The sequence below is a fragment of the Lepisosteus oculatus genome, chromosome 9, assembly GCF_040954835.1.
Source record: "Lepisosteus oculatus isolate fLepOcu1 chromosome 9, fLepOcu1.hap2, whole genome shotgun sequence".
NCBI classification, from domain to species: Eukaryota; Metazoa; Chordata; class Actinopteri; order Semionotiformes; family Lepisosteidae; genus Lepisosteus; species Lepisosteus oculatus.
The window spans coordinates 28,819,547-28,843,261 of record NC_090704.1 but is presented as its reverse complement, the minus strand read 5'-3'; the positions used below and the strand labels follow the sequence as shown (position 1 = coordinate 28,843,261).

Below are 23,715 nucleotides of genomic sequence, written 5' to 3'. Positions count from 1 at the left end.
TAATGGACTAAACCTCTTCAGAGGGTACAGTATATAAATAATGCTGTCTTCACCCTTTTAATCTGGACATATACAGTGCCTTGCGAAAGTATTCGGCGCCCTTGAACTTTTCAACCTTTTGCCACATTTCAGGCTTCAAACATAAAGATATACATTTTTTTATTTTATGTGAAGAATCACCAACAAGTTGGACACAATTGTGAAGTGGAACGAAATCTTTTGGATTTTTGAAACTTTTTTAACTAATAAAAAAATGAAAAGTGGGGCGTGCAAAATTATTTGGCCCCTTTACTTTCAGTGCAGCAAACTCACTCCAGAAGTTCAGCGAGGATCTCTGAATGATCCAATGTTGTCCTAAATGACTGATGGTGATAAATAGAATCCACCTGTGTGTAATCAAGTCTCTGTATAAATGCACCTGCTCTGTGATAGTCTCAAGGTTCTGTTGAAAGCGCAGAGAGCATCATGAAGACCAAGGAACACACCAGGCAGGTCCGTAATACTGTTGTGGAGAAGTTTAAAGCCGGATTTGGATACAAAAAGATTTCCCAAGCTTCAAACATCCCAAGGAGCACTGTGCAAGCGATCATCTTGAAATGGAAGGAGTATCAGACCACTGCAAATCTACCAAGACCTGGCCGTCCCTCTAAACTTTCAGCTCAGACAAGGAGAAGACTGATCAGAGATGCAGCCAAGAGGCCCATGATCACTCTGGATGAACTGCAGAGAACTACAGCTGAGGTGGGAGAGTCTGTCCATAGGACAACAATCAGTCTTACACTGCACAAATCTGGCCTTTATGGAAGAGTGGCAAGAAGAAAGCCATTTCTCAAAGATATCCATAAAAAGTCTCGTCTAAAGTTTGCCACAAGCCACCTGGGAGACACCCCAAACATGTGGAAGAAGGTGCTCTGGTCAGATGAAACCAAAATCGAACTTTTTGGCCACAATGCAAAACGATATGTTTGGCGTAAAAGCAACACAGCTCATCACCCTCAACACACCATCCCCACTGTCAAACATGGTGGTGGCAGCATCATGGTTTGGGCCTGCTTTTCTTCAGCAGGGACAGGGAAGATGGTTAAAATTGAGGGGAAGATGGATGCAGCCAAATACAGGACCATTCTGGATGAAAACCTGTTGGAGTCTGCAAAAGACCTGAAACTGGGACGGAGATTTATCTTCCAACAAGACAATGATCCCAAACATACAGCAAAATCTACAAAGGAATGGTTCACAAATAAACGTATCCAGGTGTTTGAATGGCCAAGTCAAAGTCCAGACCTGAATCCAATCGAGAATCTGTGGAAAGAGCTGAAAACTGCTGTTCACAAACACTCTCCATCCAACCTCACTGAGCTCGAGCTGTTTTGCAAGGAAGAATGGGCAAGAATTTCAGTCTCTCGATGTGCAAAAATGATAGAGACATACCCCAAGCGACTTGCAGCTGTAATCGCAGCAAAAGGTGGCTCTACAAAGTATTAACGCAAAGGGGCCGAATAATTTTGCACGCCCCACTTTTCATTTTTTTATTAGTTAAAAAAGTTTCAAAAATCCAATAGATTTCGTTCCACTTCACAATTGTGTCCCACTTGTTGGTGATTCTTCACATAAAATAAAAAATGTATATCTTTATGTTTGAAGCCTGAAATGTGGCAAAAGGTTGAAAAGTTCAAGGGAGCCGAATACTTTCGCAAGGCACTGTACAGTATGTAACACTTTATCAAACTGGCTAGAACTTTTTAGAGCAAAACAAGAAGCTAGTGAGTTCTTGGTAGTATTAATTTTAATTCTTTTCAATTAAAAGCCTTTGTCAACTACGATTACTTTCTCTAGTGCATTTTGGTGAACTCGAAGCAGTATTATCCTTAGGCATAAAAACAAATTAAATATAGTGTAGATGTTACCATAAAACCATTGGTAAGAACCAAAGTGATAATTACTATTACTTTTAAATTAGTTTTGTGTAAGTGTATTTTCAGGGTTGTTATGAACAATTACATTTTTGCTAAATGCATTGTTACATGCTGTAAATACTGCAGAACGCATTCTTTAGTGACGGAGCCATTATGAGGACATGAAATCACTGAAGCCAATAAAAACTTCTGCGAGATGAAGAAAGCCAAGAACAGCTGTTCTGAGCTCTACCTAGAACAGGAGAATAATATGAGCTCAAAGTTAGCAGAGAATCTAAATAGAAACCAGGTCCATTTTTCTAGAACACCTATGCATTGCATTTGAAAGCAGAAAGCAATAACCTACATTTTAGATAGATATACTGTATTTTAAAACACTATTCACCCATGGCAAAATGGGCCAACAGGTGATATCAAGTGAAGTAAACACAATGGTCTAAGTTTAATACTATTTGTGCTGGGAGTCTAGTCGGGATGACTTTGTGAGATGGTTACGCTAATCTATATTGCAGTGAATGCTAAAGGCTTTATAGTATTTGCAAACAGAGCTTTATTGATACTCTCGTATTATGTCAGTGTATACTGTAGTTATGTAGTCATAACATTTCTCATGGTCTGCAATGATTCTTTAGATGTTTCTATTGTTCTACTATTCAGGTGTTTTTGGTATTAAGCTTTCCTAATCCATCCAATCCTAAATCCATCTACTGTATAGGCACTTTTGCTTTTTTAAGATGCAATCACCCTCTGTATTGATTCCGAGCAAGCAGATGGAAAAAAGCCCATACATGATCCTGTCACAGCCAACAAATTTTATTTACAGGGTTTTAGGTCATTTCTCAAAAGAAAATAATAAAAAACTCAAGCTGAAATCATTCTGGATCACAGTGAGATGAGTGCTTGGATATATTAGGAGTTTGCAAATAATCTGTTGAAGGCTATTGAAAGGTAACAATAATTTAAAAATTGAAGACCTTGTTTTTTAAAAAAAGCCAAAACATTCTGGTTGATAAAAGCCCACAGTCTTACAGTAGTTCTCTGCAGTATGTATGTAAAGGATGGTTACTGGTAAGAATGTTATGCTAATAAAACATAGGCCTGAAGCACTTTATTCTATTTACAAAAGAACATGGCTTTTACAATTTTTCAGTCCATAAAACACAAAAGTTCAATATTTACATATTGTATAACAGCACAGCCTACATATCCATATTCACTTTCCTCTGAAGCAGAATTACAGCAGGGCTCAAAAAACAGATCAAGGCTCTTACAAATTACAACATGCAGTATCCAGAGGCACAGCACACAGGTCAGCGCAAATACCCTCCAGTACAGAACAAAATGGCTAGAGGTCTGTGTGACAGAGGCTCAAAGGGAGGAAGGGTCCATCTGCTTTGAAGTTCGCAAAGCCTTTCATATTAAATTAACACATTTCACACTTTGTTTCCTGCAAAAGCCCAAAATAAAACTACAGTCTTTGAAGGGAAACTATTTAATTGCATTTCATCCACAGCCTGAAAAAAAAAATTGAGAAGCTCGATTGGATACTGAATTTTTCAGTGATCTTAGATTTAGTGATTTGCCTTTTGCAAGTTGCTTTCCTGTACAGTATGTTTGTTTATGATTCAAAACAGTCATACCACTTGCGTCATACAATCTGTGCGCAGTATTGAGCTTCAGAGTGCACCTAGAAAAAGGGAATGAGGGTGATGCATTCCTTTATTGGATGACATCATGTTAGACACTGGACAGAAATAGTGCAATTTCCACAATGTACTTTTAATACACATGGTTGAAATAAAGCACATAAAAGTAGTGTCAAAATGTCTTATAAAATGATTTACACAATGTTTTGAAATTCAAGTAAAACATCTCAATCATTTACTCCCATAGTTTCCGTAGGAGTTTTTGAACACTTTTTGCATGATGTAGGGGCAGATATATACAGCAGATACAGGGGCTTAGCCAAAATATTGAAAAGTTGTCAACATAACCTTAAAATGGTGACAACTGTTGCCACGGAATTTCAGCAGCTTTGTGTTTTACAATAAAAGATCTACTGAAGGGTTAATCCATTCCAAACTGGAGGAACTGCAGCAAGGCCAGTCTCTGAGGGTGTTCTTCCTTTTCTAATGCAAGAAACAATCACAGCAACAAACATACTTGGGCAGAAGATTATATTAAGTAGATAAGTGCTTCTGAATATGAATCTTCACTTTTGTGTGTTGGGTGGACTGTGGTGATGATCGATGATCTTTATATGTTGTGGTTTTACATCAGAGCACCCAAAGTTATCGTCTACAGCAGCAGATGGGTTATTGACAATGCAAATACCTGTTTCTGATTGATTCCACTTTACTATAGAAATGTAAAATGTGAATTTTGTATGAAGTGCATTGACTTAAATTTGGTTTTGACTGTATTTTCAAATGCAAAATGAAAGAACTGCATTTTTTTGTATAGATGTTAACTGTTCTATACAATATCCAGATATGATTCATAAGTGAAACAATATACCACAGTCCAGTCCTGTGGAAGAGTTACACAAAATTTCAAAAAAGGGAAACTTTAAAGCTCAGAATGCTTATCTATATTTAATGTCCAGGAATAGAGGGTCTTCTGTTAATGAACCTGTAATCGAGCTATGACTGTTTTTGGCTATCAAGGTTTGTTTGGTATTATGCTTATGCATGATCTTATCGATCCTTCAATTAAAAAACAATAATGTTGTGAATCTGAACTCCTATTTTTAAACGATTCGTTGAGAAGTTATTTTTCCCTGTTTGTGGATGTATATGGTGATTACTGTGAAAAACATAAGTTTGACATAAACTACGCTCAACATATCTTAATCTTGGGCATTTTGTGAAACCACATTAAAGAGCCTCAAAACAGTACTTGGTAATCAAAGATATTGCTTTATAGTCAGTGCTTTAGAGTTTGGGTTTCAAGTCTTTACAGAAACTTTCACCAAACTGAATGTTGCTATGCAGATTCTGTGACTGAGTGGTCAATACTGACTTCATTGCATTTATTGAAACAATAACTATTATGAGAATTAGTGATTCTCAAGGATCAGTTAGTTTTTTAAACACATTGTGGCTATGAGAATAGCCCCAGTTGATTTTTTGGATATCGAAGACTTGCAGTATGTATGAACTGCATACATACATATATCTATGCAGAACAATATTTTTCAGTTATTATTACTGTTTGCCACACAATACTTCTTTAACTTGATTAAGATGCATTGAAATACTGGGAATGTAATGTGAAAATTGGCCAATTACAAACACCTACTGTATGTGTGAGGTACAGTATGTTAATGTTCAAAATCTTTTACTCATTCCTGTATTGTTCAGTTCAATAAAGCTTATATTTGCATAATTTAATTAGTTTTAATCATTGGATGATATGATCATTCCCAGTGCCAGTTATCTTCCTTCAACAGGAGAGGAAGAATTACAAGCACAGAGGTTTTATTACTCGTTCAAATTGCAGAACAGGGAAGTGGAGTACAGTCCCTCTTAGACTTAAAGTGGGGAGTTAAATCAGTTGTTGCTTTGCTTTAATAAGATTCTATGAAGAGCAAGGAGGAAAGATTTAAATACATTTTCAAAGTCTTGTTTTACATGTGCTCTACAAATTGGAATTCTTCACTCTGTCCTCAGGATTACTCAAGCACAAATCAGCTGTATCAATTTGCTGTGGAAGGATCAAAGTTAAGAGGTTTCTCAATTTCAGTCCCTTTTAAGGGCTAATGGAATGATATGGTGCTTTGTTAAAATCTACTGGAATCTGGGCAGCAAAACAACTCTTATTTTCTGTTGCACACCAGTTTCCTAAATGTGATCCAAACTGTCAGCAGCAGGCGTTAGCAGAAGTGAGCCGCAAGCACATCAACACGGGAGTGTCCAAAGGCTTTGCTGCAAAGCCATGTCTGATTTGAATGTACTTAGATACTGTATATGTATGACATGTAAAAATGACATACAAAAATGTCAAAATGATCAAATGTGGAAAGAAAAAAACACCTTAAACTAAAGAACAATGACATTCTTCAGTCAAAAAAGCACATTCACCAAGGACAGTTCTGGTCATCAAACACTGTGAGAAGAGAATTTCTTATGAACACAAATCATTCTCTCCTTTAAAAATAATAATCTAACAACAGAATACTTTGCCTTGTGTTTTAGAAATTCTGAAACCATTTTTGAAATTTCACAAATCTCTAAATTTCCTCTTTTTGTCTGACTATATACATTACAGAAAAATTCCTGTGAAGGTGACACACATCTTTTTGTCTGTGTTTGGCAGTTACCAGATCACGTGTTCACTCTTCCATGCCAGAATCTGTGGAATTTAAAGAGCAGAATCATAATTGCAGTGAAGACAGAGGCCTGACAGGAATCACCAGGGACAATTTCTCAACTTAATTGTCTTCAGCTTTATCTGCTAATGTACCCATTGACTGCTACCTTCTGCTGAAAATCCCAGAGTGAGCCGGTCTTCCCAACAGTAACAAAAACACAGTCTTGTCTTTGGAGAAATCAAATAGATTTGTTCTAATCAATTTTGTTTTATCATATGATCGTACCAGAAGAATCTGCACATTATTAAACCAATTAATATACAAGCACAAAGATTCTGGAAATCCAGTCCTTGGGGAGTATGTGAACAGGCAGTTTTTTGTTAACTGAAAGTACTACAGCTGTCCTGATATTAAAGTTTATTAGTCTAACAGAATCAGCGATGCCTTCTTCCTCATCTTTGTTGCTGAGCAAACTGTAATCACTACATCTCCACTAAGCTGCACTGTACTGCACTGCACTAAACAGAGAATGTCATCATTCACTGAGACTGTTACATGACTGCATGATCTTCAAGGACTGAGATACTGTACAAGTACATTTTCTGCTGGTTAAGAGAGATTAGGAGACTTTCAGGTATTTATAATATATTATATAAATATATATATTATATTTTCTTCTTGTGCCATAAATGATTGCCACAAATATTAATGAATACATTAATATCAAATATTAATGTATAAAACATCAAAAAAATATCAAATGTAATTGTTTCTCAAATAAACCTCAGAACATAAAATAACTATCTAAAATATTTTGTAGAAAATAAGTTCAGTGTATTTCCAGGAAATAGGTTTTGCAGAGCAAATGATCTAAAGCTTTGTTGATGTTGAAAATTAATATCTTTTAAAATTGCTCGAGTGCCATCTGACTAGAAATCTTTAATTGGCAACCTGCTTTGAACAAAATTGAAAAACAGGAAGCAGCTCATTTAATATAATGTTGCATGTAGATATAAGCTCTGGAAACCTAAAGGTAGGCTCACATTTACAGTAGTACAGGTAAGTAGGAACTGAAGGATGCCAGCAATTTGCACACAATTTGACTGTGGTGCCATGATTTCTCTGAGTTTGCTTTCAGTTGTATCATAACGTTAACACATTAATTAGGGATCTGAGTGGTTAGATCAGACTAATAAAAAAGTCTCCCTCTGGTCAGATTATTATTAAGATTTTAAACTTGGAAAAAATTAACTTCAGGAATCGAAATTTGTTTTTTTCTTAATATCTCTAAAATCAGAAAAGTTAATTGGTTTTGAGGTGGACTGAACTTTTTTAGCTAATCTCTTGTGAGTCTGGCCTATGGCATCTGGCAGTTCTGGTTTTCTTTATTCTAAAAGGTGATGCTCATAAACGTATTGTTCTGTGACATTAACTTCTGCTGATATGCTCACACATAAACAACAACTGTAGGATTCATTTCTTTGACGTGTCCTTTGATGTTACACACTATAATATTTCTGCTCTAGAGTGAGCTCAGAGTTTTTGCAATGGAGAGAGTTTTCTTCCCCGTTAGTGTTTAAGAATTCAATTCCATGCGTGAGAGGGGATAAATATCCACAAAGCCAAAGCAGCCCCAGTGTGACAGACTTTTTAAAAGATCGCCTCCAGGCAGTGGAGTGAAGATACTAGTGAGGGAAAAGTGAAATAACCACCTCTGAAGAGGACATAAACTGTTTAGGGAGGAACACTGTTGAAGTAGCACTTAGGACACCTTTCAGTGAGTACATGGGGGGAGGCAAAGGAACAAAAAACAAAACCATTGCCCACATGCTTATGCCAGTCCTCCCTGTTTCTTATTCTTTAAATTTGGCACACTTACGCACGCCCACACACATACACACATGTAAGTAAGGGTACAGCCCCGCTGGGCAGGAAGTCTCTTCCCAAATGTCCGTTCATGGTTTCCCTGCCACCTAGCAGCGGTCGTCCTCGTCTGTGTCGCTGAACAGCTCGCAGCCAGCGACCGAGCTGGACTGAGAGAGGCGGTTGCGGAAGTGCCCGTTGGGGACCTGCCAGCTGTGCCGCAGTGGCGGCGCCGAGCTGATGGTATTGGAGCGTCCAAAGCTCGTGGCCACAGCGGCTTCGAAAGTGAGTGTCTCCTCCAGGCCGGCAGAGTCGGGGCTGTTGTAGTCCTCGTGCAGGGGCAGGTAAGGCTCGGAGATGTAGCGGTGCGGGGTGGAGCGGTGGCTACCACCCTGCCCAGATGTGGCCCCCTCTCCCCAGGCCTGGTCCCCGCACTCTGCCTCCTGGGTCCGCGGGCTGCTCCCATCACCTGGCGGGGAAGGGTGGGCACGGCGCACCAGGGGCGAATAGGAGATGTGTGGCCGTGGCCTAGAGGGTGTCTGGGGAAGTTGACGCCGGCCGCGTGGCGTGCTGGATTCCGATGTGGAGGGGACTGGACTGTCCGAGCTGGTGCCCTGGGAAGAGACAAACGCCTTTGCTTCAAAGTTACAGAAAGCCACAGAAAATAACCCACTAAGGACTATTGCAGAATTAAAAACAAATGAAGCAAGGACCCCAGGACACAGATGGAAATTAACAGGCAGTGCATTTAGGAATGAGAACAGGAAGCACTTCTTTACACAAAAGGTGGGAGGTGTCAGGAGCAAACTGTCCAGCCATGTAGTTGAAGTTGATGCCATTGGATCTTTCAAAAAATGGCTGGATGGGATTCTCACATCATTTACTTATTAGCAACCAAACAAAAGAGATGGACTGAATGATCTCCCCTAATTTGTAAATTTCCTTATTACAAAAAACACGCACGGGCAGTGGACTCCTAATAGGAACTAACCTCTGTCTATTATGGGAGGTGGGACTCTATGTGTCTTTAATGAATAATTTGTGAATTGGAAGATCAGAGTTCCTGTCTCACTGCAAGATGGGTGTCAGCCCTGCAAATCTGTAGAGACCAATTCCTTTAGGCTTCTGTTCGTTTAGAATTCTCAACACTTGTATGCACCCACTGCACAAACACATGGGACTTTATAGTCAAAGCCTTCCAGACAGAACGGCGCATGATGCCCACCTGTCTGTGGGGCGTGTGTGACCTGCCCTCACTGGGGGACCTGGAATGCTTGCGTTCCCGGGAATGGTGTTGGCTGCGCTCCTCAGAGTTACAGCGGGACACGTCAGGGGACAGCAGGTGTCTGCGCTCTTTGGATCGGCCCCTTTCCCTGTCCCCTGGCTGCCGGTGGTCCGATTTTAAACCTGAGGTTCCAATAAAGCAGATTGTGGAGAAGGTTTAACCAATAAGCGGTTGTAAGCAGATATTCGGACGCAATTTTTCAAATGATGAGAAACACGTGGTAACTGGGGCAAGGGACGTGTTGTTTCATACAACATATAAAGAGACTGTAGAAAACAAGATTAAAAACAGCAACTGAGGAGTTTATAGGTTTAAAAGTAAAGGTACTGTATGTATTGTTTTGCTTTTCTGAAAGGGACAGAAGCATGTGTGCTCAATCCGCTGCAAAAGGTAGATAATTCTATGACCTGAAAGTGCAGTAAAGAGCTCAGTACGTTTAGTGGAGATACTGAAGATACTCCACAAGACAACAGAACACACAACAGAGGGGCTTAAAGATCCCTGCATATTCTTTTTGTTTTATCCCACATCAGATCTTAAGTTAATTTAGGGCATAGGGTTAAAATGTAATTTTTAGGACTTTTAAAAATCCACAGATTATTTTAGACAATAACACTTAAAATCCTTGAAGAACAGAAGCATAGCTGAGAAGGCATGGCCATACAGCTTTGGACACACTATATTATTATTTATTAATAATGCATATTATTTATTCATTTGTGAATGCCTGGTACAAAAGCTCATTTAATCACTTGTTCTGGTTAATAAACTGATTAAACGGAATAAAAAAGGGTTGTGGCAATGCGGCAATGCAGTTTAGTTCTACTCAGTGTGTAAGTGGAACAGCCAATCAAGAAGCTAAAAACTTTCATTGAAAAGGTTATTCGCCTTTAATACTTTTCCCTTATTGATTAATGAATTAACATGATTAATGAAAGATTTACAAGGACCAAGGACAAAGCAAAAGACAAACACGAAGCTGGAAAAATGAGTAATAAGTAACTTATGAAGGTGGCATGTTCTGTATAAAAATACTAAAATATTATTTAGAGATTGCATTAAAAGAGAAAAGATACAGTATTTTGCTTTTCTTAAGACAAATAATTAAGAAAAACATAATAATTTCACTTCTTTTATTAGAAAGCAATTTGCAGGTACCAACACAAGGAGAACATACGTATCCTGCATGTGAAAAATTTAATTTTAGATCCTGACGCTTGCGCTTGTTGTGAACTAACTGCCCACCCATCCCTCTATCTATCCATCAATTCACAAATCAACCAACCAGCCAATCAACCAAACAATCGAACAACCACTCAACCAATAGACCAATAAACCAATCAATCTTCTAACTTATAAAGCACCTTTTTGCCCATGGTTTGTCCAAAAGCAAAACTGGACTCCTTATCTGTCATTATCATGCTTGAAGTGCGACTGACCAGAACCCCTGTAGCTCCGCTGTCGAGGTCTGTACAGACGGTCAGGACTGACTCTTTCCAGGGAATACTCATCCAACCACAGTCCGTTCACACGCTGGTCCCCAATAGTGGAAAAAGAACGCTTCATTGTGCTGCTGTCCGTCATGACCTGAGTTAATGTGAAACGCCATTAGAGAGCAGTTAGAAAGACTTGAAATGATCTAGCTACTTTGAGGTCAATTGGTCCGGGTGTTGAGGTAAAGGGCTGGCTCCCAAAAGCCTCTGTTCTGACTCACCGTCTGGCCCCCTGCCGTAAGTGGACTGCCTGTACTTTGAGTAAGATGTTAAACTGAGTGATTATAAATGACTGTGCAGCAGTAGTCATGGAAGTATGATTCACTCCTTAGTTTCTCTACCTTGGATACCTTGGATAAAAGGTTTCAGCTGAGTTACAGTACCATTATTATAATACGACTGAAAAAACAATACTGAAGTTTCAGTTGGAAACTAGCACATTACACCTGAAAAGAGAAGTTTGGTCAATGAACTATTTTCAAGTGGAACAAACCACTCACTGATAATGGAGAAAAGTGGATTCTGCTCATACAATATATAAAACATACATCAGTAACTTTCTTAGTGGAAATATCAGTAGAATAGTAAAATAAATTTTACAGTTTGATACTAAGTTTTTTAATGGTAAACTTTAAGGATGGATTCCAACAGTTCATTTTACAAAGACACGAAGAACAAAGCTAGGGCATGTAGCAGCCATTTTCTAATGCCCCAGGTGAATTGTCCTCTTCTGGAAACAGTGGAAAAAAATGATGGTAAGATTGCAGATTTCAACACTGAGGCATGTACTGAATGGTTCTGAAATTAATGATTTCCATTGTGGGGTAAAAGATATATACAGTGAATGTCCAGTTAAAACATTAACACAGCAGGTCAGATCACAATTCCACAGAAAAATTAGAATAAAAAAAATATTTAAAATATTTTATAAGAAATTATCTGTCAATGAAAGGACTAGAAATGTCAGTATATGAAATAATATGAACAAAGGACTATTAAAAATCTCCTTACAAAACACCCACTGATTCACATAAAGTATAAAAATGCCCTATTTGTTATTTTTCACTCTTCTGTTACACCTGTAAAAATAATAATTGTACCGTTACGCTCATATTAAATCACAGAATGCAAGAATGCCTAAACTTTGGCCATTTTCACCCCATTTTCACCCCTGCTGAAGTGCCATTTTCACCCTTGTCACACAAGCAATGACACCATAAATATATTTTTTATATCCAATCTTACCACTTGTGTGTTTAATCTGCCATCACTCCTGCCATCACCAAAAACTGCAACCCGCAAAAGCAGCTCAATGCTAATAATCGGTTCATGCAGCACCTCAAGAAGACACAGGCGAAATGTGCCCTTTCAGGACAATGCCCTGCTTCACTATACTGATCTGCTTCCACCTTTAATCCAGGTCGCGCAGGAAACAGAATAAGAGGTCCTCCCAGACAGCATCTGGCACCACACCTACAGTGTCAAGAGAATGTAGAGGTTGTACCTGTGCTTCTACTGCCAGCCGAGGCAAAGAGGAGGCTCGGATTGATACTGCCCGCCCTGGGACATCAAGGGGAACACACTGCCTGTTAGTGGGGCAAAGCAGGCCATTAAACTCTTTTCGCTCCGGCACCTACATATCAGAAGAAAGAGGGAGAAAACACAACAGTTTCTGAAACACACTTTGTGGCACAGTGTCAGGTTACTAAAAAAGTAACCACTGGTGCTCTGAAAGAGAAAGCCACAAACAGGCAAAATGCAGTATGCTGACGTAGTCCACTTCCATTTTTTTCACCAGATATCCATGGTGAAAGAGAGTTTGTCATCCTTTGTGGGGGAAAAAAAGAGAGCACTGGTGCCCAGTTGCAAGGAAACCGGCCTAGGTGAGGATGCATATTTCCAGGTTCAACGTTAATCTTCAGATTCACGCCATTATTACAGAGGTTTCCTTTTGTCTGAAAGCAAATGGACCAAAAAATAAGAATCCTTGTTACTGGGAAGAGCTCCCAAGGAAGGCAGTGGAAATGGGCAATAATTAAAAGTGCAAAGAAGGTGTGGCAATATGTGTATTTCTTCAAGAGCCATGGAAAAGTGCAGAATAACTAAAACACAGCACTCAAGGATTTCTAAGTGAGAAGATGTACAGTAACATGTCCTGTACGCATTCAAGTGCACAGACATGGGGGAATAGTTTGTGAGACACACAATGCTGAAGACCTCTCGGAAATCTGAAAACAGGGGGCAACCTAGGTGTTTGGAGGAAACAAAATTCTCCAAAGTGACCAGAGAATTTGTGGGCCTGTCCCTCCAGCGAAAGAATCCTGCAGATATCACTTCTGGGAACGCAAGCACCGGCACTTCAGCATGCACCAAGAAGAGAAGGTCTAGACGGACGACTGTATAAGAGATTCCCAGGTTTCAAACCACATGCCAAAACACATACAGTATTTCCCGTTTCTTTAAGAGGAAAATAAAGGCTTCTGTGTAGCTCAGAAATCCTCAAGAAATACTGAAAAAAATCAACAGTGGCGAAAGGCATTTATACTTTCGTTTTGCACAACAAACCTAAATTAAGGCTCAGATCAGATTAAAATGTATATACTATCTAGCCATTGCAAATTCAAAAAGTTTCATGTAGGCAGAAAGAAGAGGCCTCCTGCAAACAAAAAGTGTCAGGCATGTACTGGGCTAATGAGATGATTATGATCTTGAAGGTCTAAGATCATCAAGCCAACAATAAGACCTTAAAAAGAACAGACGTAAAAATATGAAGCAGCCTTTAAAGTGTTTATTAGACTTTTCTTCCAGTTAAGTCCTAAACAGTAGTCTTAGGCAGAAAAGATAAGTACTGCAGGTGAGAGAGATGATGTACCATGAAAGAAGCTATATAAAATAGCAAGGTTATTATTATTGTTGCTGCTACTGCTAATCATCCTTTCCCAGACCAAAGTAAAGCACACCAAAAAAGACTGGCCAATACTAGAAATCAAGAAGCTTCAAAAAGCTCAAACGTAACATATTCCCAGGCCTAAATTATAATCAACAGCTGCTGCTCAGTGTTCAGGGTTACAATGTAGGAGGTGAAGAACAACCTGGGTTGATGTTAACCATTGTCATAAAGGGAGAAAAAGAAACTACTACTACTTAGCAAACTGCTACGGACAAACCTTATGCTTGGTGGCAAAGAAAGACAAGACAGATGTTCAAGGCAAACCATGCCTGAGGAAACAGAACAGAAAGTAAGCAATCTTGACATCTGGATGAAGTGGAATGATACAATAATGCTGGCACAGTTAGGGGAGAGCACTGGCTGAGATGAGTAGAGAGCTGCAATAGCTCTGATATTTCTGGGACCTAGAGCATTTTTTGTTATACAGTATGTACTGTAGAATGCAGAATAAAATCAAACAAAGATGACTGAATGAGATTTCCACTGATGACATTTATGACAACCATATATGGACAAGTTACAGTAAGAACATTCTGATGAAAATGAGTACCAGTGCCTCTTTTTTACACAGTGTTGTCAAACAATGGGTCTGCAAGGGCCAAGAGAAGCCATTTGCCAGATTTGTTTGTTTTGGTAAATAAATTTAAGACAAACATCAGTATACTGCGATCTGTATTTGGCACTGTCATAATAATGCAGAAATGCACTCATATTAAATGACATAAACAGCAATGAGAGAGACAAGCGAAAAACTAGGACTGCACTGCACATTTCCCAGCTGGGCAGCTGCTGTATGTCATAAATAATTGAAATCTTGTTTGTTGGTTGAAAACCACACATCCTTAATGTTCAGTTCTTCAGAAGTCTATAAAGGCAACAAGATTTATGTGGACTTTAAGTGGAATGTACTTTATTGGAAGACAGGCACTGGCTGGTAGAGAATCTTCTAATCTCTTATTGCTTTGCAACAAGCATTAGTTTGATCATATCTAGAAAAATACAAAAAAAAAGAAAAACGCAATCCAATGACACCCCTAAATCTGTCATTCCAGGTCAGAGTAACAACTTGTTGCTATCAGTACCAACTCTCAAAAACTCTCATTCAATCATTTCTTTATTTTCAGGAACTGTTTCTTGATGATGATTACATACAGTATAGTGCTGCATGAACCGATTATGAGATTTTCGAACACGCCCATCATACCTTCAAATATTTTTTATATACCTTTTAGAAAGAAGCAACATTTGTTGAGGAAGCTCAAAAATGAATTTTCCCATTTTGCACAGAAAAGAGCTCATATTCACAGGAGGTTCCAGTGAGGACAGCAATATGCCTGATGTTCCTGTTCCATTCTTTCTTTAAGGAGTGATACTTACTGCACAGGGTTCTATAATATTTTTTTGTATCATTTCATTGAAAGAGATGAATTCACAGCTACGTATAAATAATCCATACTAAACTCATTTTAATTTTCTGCAGGCTGTCTCTCCTTCCTTACCAGAGAGTGGTGTGCATGGAAGTCTTCTTTCATCTCCATATCCGGAGATCTGGGATGAATAAACATCTCCTGAGGGGAGATTGGGCTCAGAGCCACAAATCCACCTCTGGTCCTGTTGAGAATACACACACACTGTCTATGGTCCTTCCGATAACACAGATACACTCATCCACAGACACAGCTCTCACTCAGGGGATAGGCTCCAGCCCATTTTATTAAACATTTTTTTTTAGAATTGTTACTCAGACAGACCCATATACGTACTAGTTAACTTTCCAATATCGAGCTATGTCAGCGAGTCTGTCAGGCAAAGTTCAAGCAATTCTACACTAGAACTGTGTGGTTTTGACAGCATTTTAGTGAGGGTCAGATAAATTCTGTATTTCAATATATAATTCAGGAGGGTCTGAAGGTGGAAAAACAATTCATCCTCTTTTCTGTTCTTTGCTGTCTAAAGTTGTTACATCAATCTTAAAAACAGTCCTAGAAACAGAGCTAAAAACACAAGAAAACATTTTACAATATGATCAGGACAGAAAAGGTCTTGGTGCACCATTCACAAGTAACCACTAGGGGCCGATACATCCTCACCAAACTGGGTACACTTACAGCCCTGAGCCTGTACTCTGCTGCAGAAAGGGCAGAGCTTTGGCGCTTGACAGGATCTCCTGTGGAAGGGATGAAGCATCCATTCGCTGAAACATTGGAGCGTTTTTCTGAAAGAAAAATTGCATGGCTTTCACTATCGTGCTTTTTGATGTTTAAATCCTTCTCTCAAATCCTGGGAGAAGCGCACCACAGTTTAAGCTAAAGTCTGAACACATTTACAGCCATTGTAGGGCTTTTTACATTGCCCTTAAAATGAAACAAGAATGAGACTTGTGTACCTGCTCCTCAAGCTGTTGCCTCTGCTTTTTAGCTTTGCTTTGCTTGTAATAATCCATTATCATCATTGCAGCATAGATTTTCCCAATGGTCATGTCGCTAGCTGTAAAATATTTGATACACACATTGGCACACTTACAAAACACTAAATCAATGTTTTAAAAGGAATTTGAATGGATTAATCCCACATATGTTCATTTTAGTGATTACTGATTTAATTAAAAGACAAATAACTAATTAATATTGGCAAATATCGTCTTCTTATAAGAAGACTTATTTTTTAACAATGTTATGACATTTGCAATGTTTTGAACATTTTTCCTTGGCTGGTGGCAATGACCTGTGTAGGGGTTTGTCTGTTTTCCCTGTGACTCTCCTACATGCTAGTGATATAACACCTAGACAGATGTGCCGATGTTTTCTTCTTTTTGTTTTCAAAGCACCTACACAGATCTGTGAAATTGTTTCACGTCTGTTTAGTTTACTTTGAAGCAGCTATGTACTTATTTCACATAAAAGAGCACAACAGCACTGAGAAGGTTGGTGAAGAAGAATGGTCAAGGTAATGTTCAGCTGTTTTGCAAAACTGCCTTCCAAACAGAGGCCAATCTGTACTTTATTTACAGGACTGAATGTGAATTCAATCGGCCCTAATAAGTGCACTAAAGTCAATAAGGCCATACATTTTAAAGAAGTCTCTCAAATCATACTTATGATTTGTTGCAAAACATTCATTTTAAAACTCTAAAAATTTTAAATTTAAAAATGTGTGGAAATGATCACACTCATGTGCAGCTCACCTTTGTGAATGGGTACTAGGAGGTCCAATGATTTCTGGGAGAGATGTGGCCAGATGACATTAATCTCCTTCTGCAACTCGGCGTCCAGCTGCTGTCTGTCCTCTCCTCCTGGAGACATGGTGAAAGAGCACAGGGGACAGAGGCCAGGGAGTCACAGTGCACACAATGTTCATTAGGATTAGCAGATCTCAAGTTGTTGAATAATACGAACACCAGCAAGAAAAGAGTCAGTGTATAATATAGTATGGAGGAGGTTTTTTAATTATACACTCAGATATTTTAAAATTGCTAGTTGTGGCTCTGGCAAGGACTGGTCAGTAGTAGGATGGGAGAACTCCAAGATAAAATAGGTTTCTGCTGTAAGTGGTGCTGGTGGAATAGAAGGTGGCGCTCCTCCTTATAGATCAGAATTTCCAAATGAATTACCCATTATGATGATAAGGGACACTGTGCTGTAGAAGGTGATCTCCTCTGGATGAGTTCTTAATCAGAGGTCCTGACTACTTAGATTGTACGGAACATGATTCATGAGAGTACCTTATTGGAAAACGTTCTCTCTGGGCTTATAGAAACTGGCCTCTCTGAGGTTACTGCTAAATTCAGTTGGTGAAGCAGTTTCTCACTCCACCTGATGTGCTGTGTCGTGGGTTTTCTGGTGCTACTAGCTGCTGTATATCATCCAGGTAAGTTCTGCAGTTCAGCTGGGGATAAAGTGTGTCCCTTTCTATTGTATGTGAAAGTGCTTTGGGCTGATAACTGCTACTGTATGTAAAATAGAAATCCTAAATTTATGTGGTTTTACTCTAGTAACAGAGAATGATGGACAGCTCAATAGGTCGTCACCTTTGGGACTCAGCTTGTCTCACCTCTTGCTATTTTGATCTCCAGTGCTGTCCGGATCAGCGCCATCAAAGTGGAGGTAAAGTGCACGGACATGTCTTCGTCTACAGGCATGTTCATTAGCACCAACCTCTGCAAGGATCACACAACAAAGAGGAGATCAGAAGCAGTTTTGTCACAGATAGGTCCTGCAAGTAGTCAAGAGTGGTGCAGAGTGCCTGTTACACTGGGCTGCCTAACAACTGTTTTACTGGCAATACGTAAAGCCTGCCATGCTACCAGTAATGGAGGTTGAATAAGCAGGAAGAGCCTGTGCCACATCGCCCAGTCTGTATTACGCAAAGAAAAGGACCCAAGCCAAGCAATGTTTTTGAGATCAGCCTGACATATAACTCTGAATTAAACCTTATGTTGGAAACATAATTCAATATGGGCATTATTCCAGGAAGTGATGGTAATTTCTAAAATTACATTACAACCTTAGTCAAGGCTACTTGAAGCTATAGTCTTAAGTGACTTCTACACATAATTAGTTGCTCTAGAGTCTATTTAGGTGTTTCCTCTTTTATATTTATAATTAATGGAAGAGGATCTGTAGAATTTTATTTTCACTTTGACATTATAGAGTTTTGGGTCTTATCAATGGAAAAAAATACTGTGAAATCTGTCAAATGGGCAAGTTCGATGCATGGAGATCCAAACGATCTAAAAGCAGCAGTAAAAAAAGAAAGGAGATTCAAAAGAAGATACTGTGAGTGTTAAGGATGCCAAGAAAGGAGGAGAAAAAAAAAACGATGACTAAGCTTAAGGCATTGAAAAAGCGGGGTTTAAATACCTAGGAGTAACGAGGCAAGTGTTGGCTAAGGTGGTATCAATAATCATCCAAATCTTGTCATCACAGCACTTGATGAATTACCAGACCAAAAGGGGAGACTTGTTGCCATGTAGATATACTGTAGGAACTTGAGCCAGCGTTTTCATAGGTATTTCATGGTTAGGTATAAATACACTATGATTCCATCTTGTAACAATAAAATGTGAAAAAGTCCAATTGGGAAGAATAATTCTAACAGCCACTGTGTATACATTTACACCTATTAAATACACTTACTCACTTTTTCCAAATATTTAAATATTATTTGTTTTCCAATAATGTGTATTCAGAAAGGAACTTTTAAATTATTTACCAAAACCACAAATTCTCATCCTGATATGTCCATACTGTATATTTATTGGTTGAGCAAATATTTAAAGAAGGCAAATCACATCCCATCCGGAATGTACTCAGATTGGGACTGCAGAACCACTATAAGTAAAATGCACCAAAATCTCTACTGATTTCTGCAAATACTGTATGACATATCAGGTGATTTCCCACGTGAGATGAGCCTGGTAGCTTTCCTATTGGTAAGGGAAGGCATCACTGCTTCTAGATCTAAAACACAGTCTAAAAAGCTGACCCATCTCTATTCGGAGAGAACATTGTCTTGTATCAGTTGTGGGTTCAGACCAGGATGTTTGGGATACAGAGACACTGCGGCTGGACAGGTAGAATGGGAACTGACATTACGTGTGGAAGGTTGGTTTTTCAAAGAAACAAAGGTTTGGTCTCAGGTAGTGGACGTTTCAGTATCCAGAACCTGCCAGCAAAGCACTCTACATTATGTGATTTTCCTCTATCTCTTCCAGTAGGTCTATAAATGGGGGTGGCTTATTAAATGGACTTGTGGAGCAGAGGTCTTTCTAGATTGACCTTCATCAGTGTTCATCTCCAGGATAGGTTGTGCATTAGGTTCTTCTGTTTATCTCTGATTTGCTCACTTTTTCGAGAGCTGAGGAGCACTGTAGGCACAGGCATCCTAACGATGTACTGAGAACGCAGTGAAACTACTAGGACATGAGAAAGGCTGCAAATAAGAGGAAGCCTTCGGCTCATTTGCTAATTTGATATCCTTGTAGAGGTGAATCAAAAATATCTTCTGGACTTTAAAATTAATTTCCTTTTAGCTTTCAATCATGATATCTTGTCTTTGCTTCACTACTTGCGAAACCTGAATTTACATGGGTTTGGTCCCCTGGGTTAAATATATTCTTTTTCTAAGATCTTAGGATCCTATATACAGTACAATACCTGAATTAAAAAGGTCTCTCAATCTCCTTTCTTTCTACTCTGAAGAGACTGAACACCCTTATCCTGTCTATCTATGACAAACTCTATAGAAGAGGAATCATTCTTGATGCTCTTCTTTAAGCTCTTTCTCAGGCTATGATATATTTTTTGTGGTGTGATCACCAAAACTAAAAACTATTCTAATCAAAGGCTTTCTAGTATATTGTAAATTTTAAACACAATTTCACTGGATTTTAATTCAACACTCTTTTAATATGCACAACCATTTTCTTTGCTTTTTAATTGCTTCTTTACATTGTCTTGATGCTGACAGAACAAGCCTACATAATCACTCAGATTCCTTTCATGCGTAACTTCCTGCAGAATCACCCATGCGATATGGATAGCATGATGTATATTGCTACTATGTACTGTATGTGGATCACCTTGCACTTGCCAATGTTTCATTTTCATAGTGTCTACTCAAAAGATTTGATTGACTAGTGCCATCACAATATATTGAGCCCATGTGTCAATCTTACTGAAAACAGGGGAATAATTTCCTGCACCCTGCAGAGATAAATATCTTTTGAAGAGGAGTTTATAGTGGTAAATAATAGAGTAACACATGCACCTGACAAAGGAACTCATATTTTTCAATAAATCCTCTAGGCACTCCATTCTCACTGCAATATGGAAAAGGGCTCAACAGAGAAGACATAATTGATCCAAGAAGAATCAGATTTTTGTCCTTTTCTTAAAGTTACAGACAATTGATGATCACTATTAAGACACTGAATACCTACAGATAGTATGGAGCACTGTGTTTCTCTTCTGAGTTTTACATTTACCTTTGCCTGTTAACTGAAATAATATAAATTAAAGGCTGGAGTGTGATAAATGCTGTGTGTTTGATTCAACCCCTCGGAATAAAAGACTTTCAAAGTACTGTATGTACTGTATATTCTTCTGACTGCTTTAACAAAAGCCCTGCTAGTATTGTTTTCTACTGTTTTCTACTTGTATATACAGTATTCACTAGAAAAGCCATTTTATATCTTTCATAGTGTAAAAAAACAAGATAATTCAAAATACAGAATCTACTTTTTTGTTAATGAATGGTCTATAGCCAGCTGCTGAAGAAAGGTATTGACTCCAGCAGTTAATTTATACTTAAAAATAAAAAAATGAACAAATATATCAAATAGCAGCCCAGGGCATAACAGGTTAATGTGTGAAAACTCAAATGCTCAAACACGCTAAAGGGTCTGTCTGGAAACACCAGCTATGGGCTGTGAACAACACTGGGCATGACAGGGCATGACAAAACTAATACAGTATGTTATAAGCTACAGTTTGGTATAATTTAACTTTGATTTTGGTTTTTCTCTGAAGTTCCCCATTACATTAGCCAGCAGAATGCTACAACTCATGTATTACCTGTATAGTCAATACTAATATGTCTGTGTACTAAGTAAAAAAAGTTAAAAGGGATCCTGTCATTGTTAAATGACTCTAACAAACATTTAAGCATGCATTTCTCGTTAATATAATAGAAACATTTTTTAGACATTAACTATTGAAATGCAATGTCCAGCACAGGCAGGACAAATTTCAAGATCCCCTTGCTATGGGGAGAACGGACAGAATCCTATTGTTCCAGCAAGTGATCAAGTAGTGACATGCATGCCACTGTTGACTAATAAACTGTACATCCTAAGGCTTAATATAGGCGTTTCTGTCCCGATCAGCATTAAGAGATGCTCCACAGTCTGAATTTAGTTTGTTCCAGAAGAAAGTGCTCCCCAAAACTGAGCCTCAAGAGATAATCATTGATGTCTATTCCCTAAATCACAAAAAAACAGATCATTCTACATGCAAATTGTGATTTTTTATGTGTGGATTGTGTAATATTGTTATGCCCAAGACCTTATCTTTTTTCAGCAAAATACTGTTTTTCTGGTAATTCAGGTTCCTGTATCACATCCTTAAATGAGCAACCGTAATAAGAAGGAAACCATTGTCAAGAAACAGTGCAAGAAAATTATTTTGCTGAAATTCTTCAATAGAAGGCATTGTTTTTTGTTTGATCTGAGGTAGACTTTTGTTGTTTTGGTGTAAAAAGAACAGAAACTAGGAAATGAATGATACTGTACCAAATGGACATAAACTGGGGCACATCCTATAACCACATTTTTAATGGGTACATATGTTTCTGTGAAAGGCTATCATCAGATATCCTAAAATAAATGGCTGATAGTGATCTTTGGATTACTTTACTTTGGAAGTAAAGGTTTTAAAGTTCGGAATCTAAAAAGTTGTGTTTGGGTCCTGTTCTTTCTGAATCACAGACTGTAACGTTTAAAATTAATCACATCATGAGGAAAAAACATTTGGGACATCGACATTAATTAGAAGCATGAAGTAAGCTGGTAAAAGATACTGTATCTTAGTGACACACAAGAGTTGCCCTTTTTTATTGTGCAGCATTTTCTGGACATGCAAAACATCACTTACAGCTACTATTTCTGTTTTTTTTTTTCATTAAAGGAAACACTCCTTGCAGATGTACTGTATATTCCTACAACCACATAACCAGTGCCTTTTCAGCAAAGACCAAAAAGAGAAATGGGACACAACCTGCATGCCGGAGACCCTTGCCCATCTATCTGTCCATGCAAACACTTCACATTTTTAAGACAAAAGGAGTGAGAAATAGGGACAGTTGTGGAAGTAGAGGTCAGCATGCACATGCAAAGGAATGAAGAACATAGTGGCAACCTGTAGCTTCACCTGGGCACTCTGTTGCCCCATGTTACAGGACACTTCTATTCATCTGACATACAATTCAGAAAACAATATTTTTTGATGGCTCTGCAGCAAAACAGTCATGTTTTTTTTACTAATTTTTCTCCAGAATTAACAATGTTTGGAAGAGAATTTTATCTTAAATCTATTTTCTAACAGCTTTATCCAATAGAGGGTCATAGGAGAGCTGGAGCCTATCCCAGCAAGCAATGGGAGCAAAGCAGGAAACACTCTGGACTGGATACCAGTCCATTGCAGAGCATACATAGATACACACCAACACAAATTTTCCCAGAAGCCAATTAATCTACCAGGCTGGACTGGTACTGACTGTACTGTGGGAGGAAACCAGAGCATCTGGCAAAAACCCAAGAAAGAAAATACAAACTCCACACAGACAGAATCCTGAAATTTAGACCAGCATCCCAGAGCTGCAAGGCAGTAATGCTAACCACTGAGCCACCATGCTGCCTTTCAGGCAAGTTGTAAAACAATCAAAATTTTAAAAGCATGAAAGTATGAAGGTCATGGAATCTTTAACTTAAGTGAAGCACCTAGAGTTACAGTAATATCTTTAAACAAGGTGCTTTTAATGGATAATCTTCCGCTTAACAGAAGTGTTAGTAGAAGAAAGATGTGTTGTTTCAGCATGAATTGGTATCACTTAGCTTTCTTCTTCTCCAGGCAATTATCCGATCAACAGGGTAATAATGAAAAAGGTAATTATTTCCATAGGGAGCTGGTTCCAGACTCCCACAATCCCCCTGCTTGTGATAGTCCTAAACATAATTTCCACCTGTGAACCCGGGTCTTTGTGTTGCTGTTGATATTGAAGGAGTCTCCTTATTTGTCTTGGTGAATGCCTTTCAGCAATTTGAAAACCTGAATAGCCTGTGTGATCTACTCATTCCCAGGCCAAAAATATTCAGTTCCCTTATCTTTCTACATATTATA

At 38.5% G+C, this 23,715-nt stretch overlaps 1 protein-coding gene across 7 annotated transcripts in view; it reads right to left on the bottom strand.

The window, feature by feature from the left end:
* Positions 1-5,099: 5,099 nt before the first annotated feature.
* The window catches only part of LOC102692022 (voltage-dependent R-type calcium channel subunit alpha-1E), a 177,999-nt gene continuing 159,383 nt past the window's right edge, over positions 5,100-23,715 (bottom strand). For 4 of the 7 annotated variants that reach the window (XM_069194329.1, XM_069194328.1, XM_069194330.1 and 1 more), the window contains exons 37-45: positions 17,870-17,975; positions 17,004-17,111; positions 16,206-16,306; positions 15,928-16,034; positions 15,319-15,430; positions 12,374-12,502; positions 10,816-10,963; positions 9,317-9,498; positions 5,100-8,705 (exon numbers count right to left, since the gene is read on the bottom strand). In XM_069194329.1, coding sequence (XP_069050430.1) covers positions 8,202-8,705; positions 9,317-9,498; positions 10,816-10,963; positions 12,374-12,502; positions 15,319-15,430; positions 15,928-16,034; positions 16,206-16,306; positions 17,004-17,111; positions 17,870-17,975 — 1,497 coding nt within the window. In that variant the 3' untranslated portion in view covers positions 5,100-8,201. The remainder of the gene's footprint in view (positions 8,706-9,316; positions 9,499-10,815; positions 10,964-12,373; positions 12,503-15,318; positions 15,431-15,927; positions 16,035-16,205; positions 16,307-17,003; positions 17,112-17,869; positions 17,976-23,715) is intronic. The other 3 variants (XM_069194332.1, XM_069194331.1, XM_069194334.1) reach the window with 2 other exon arrangements.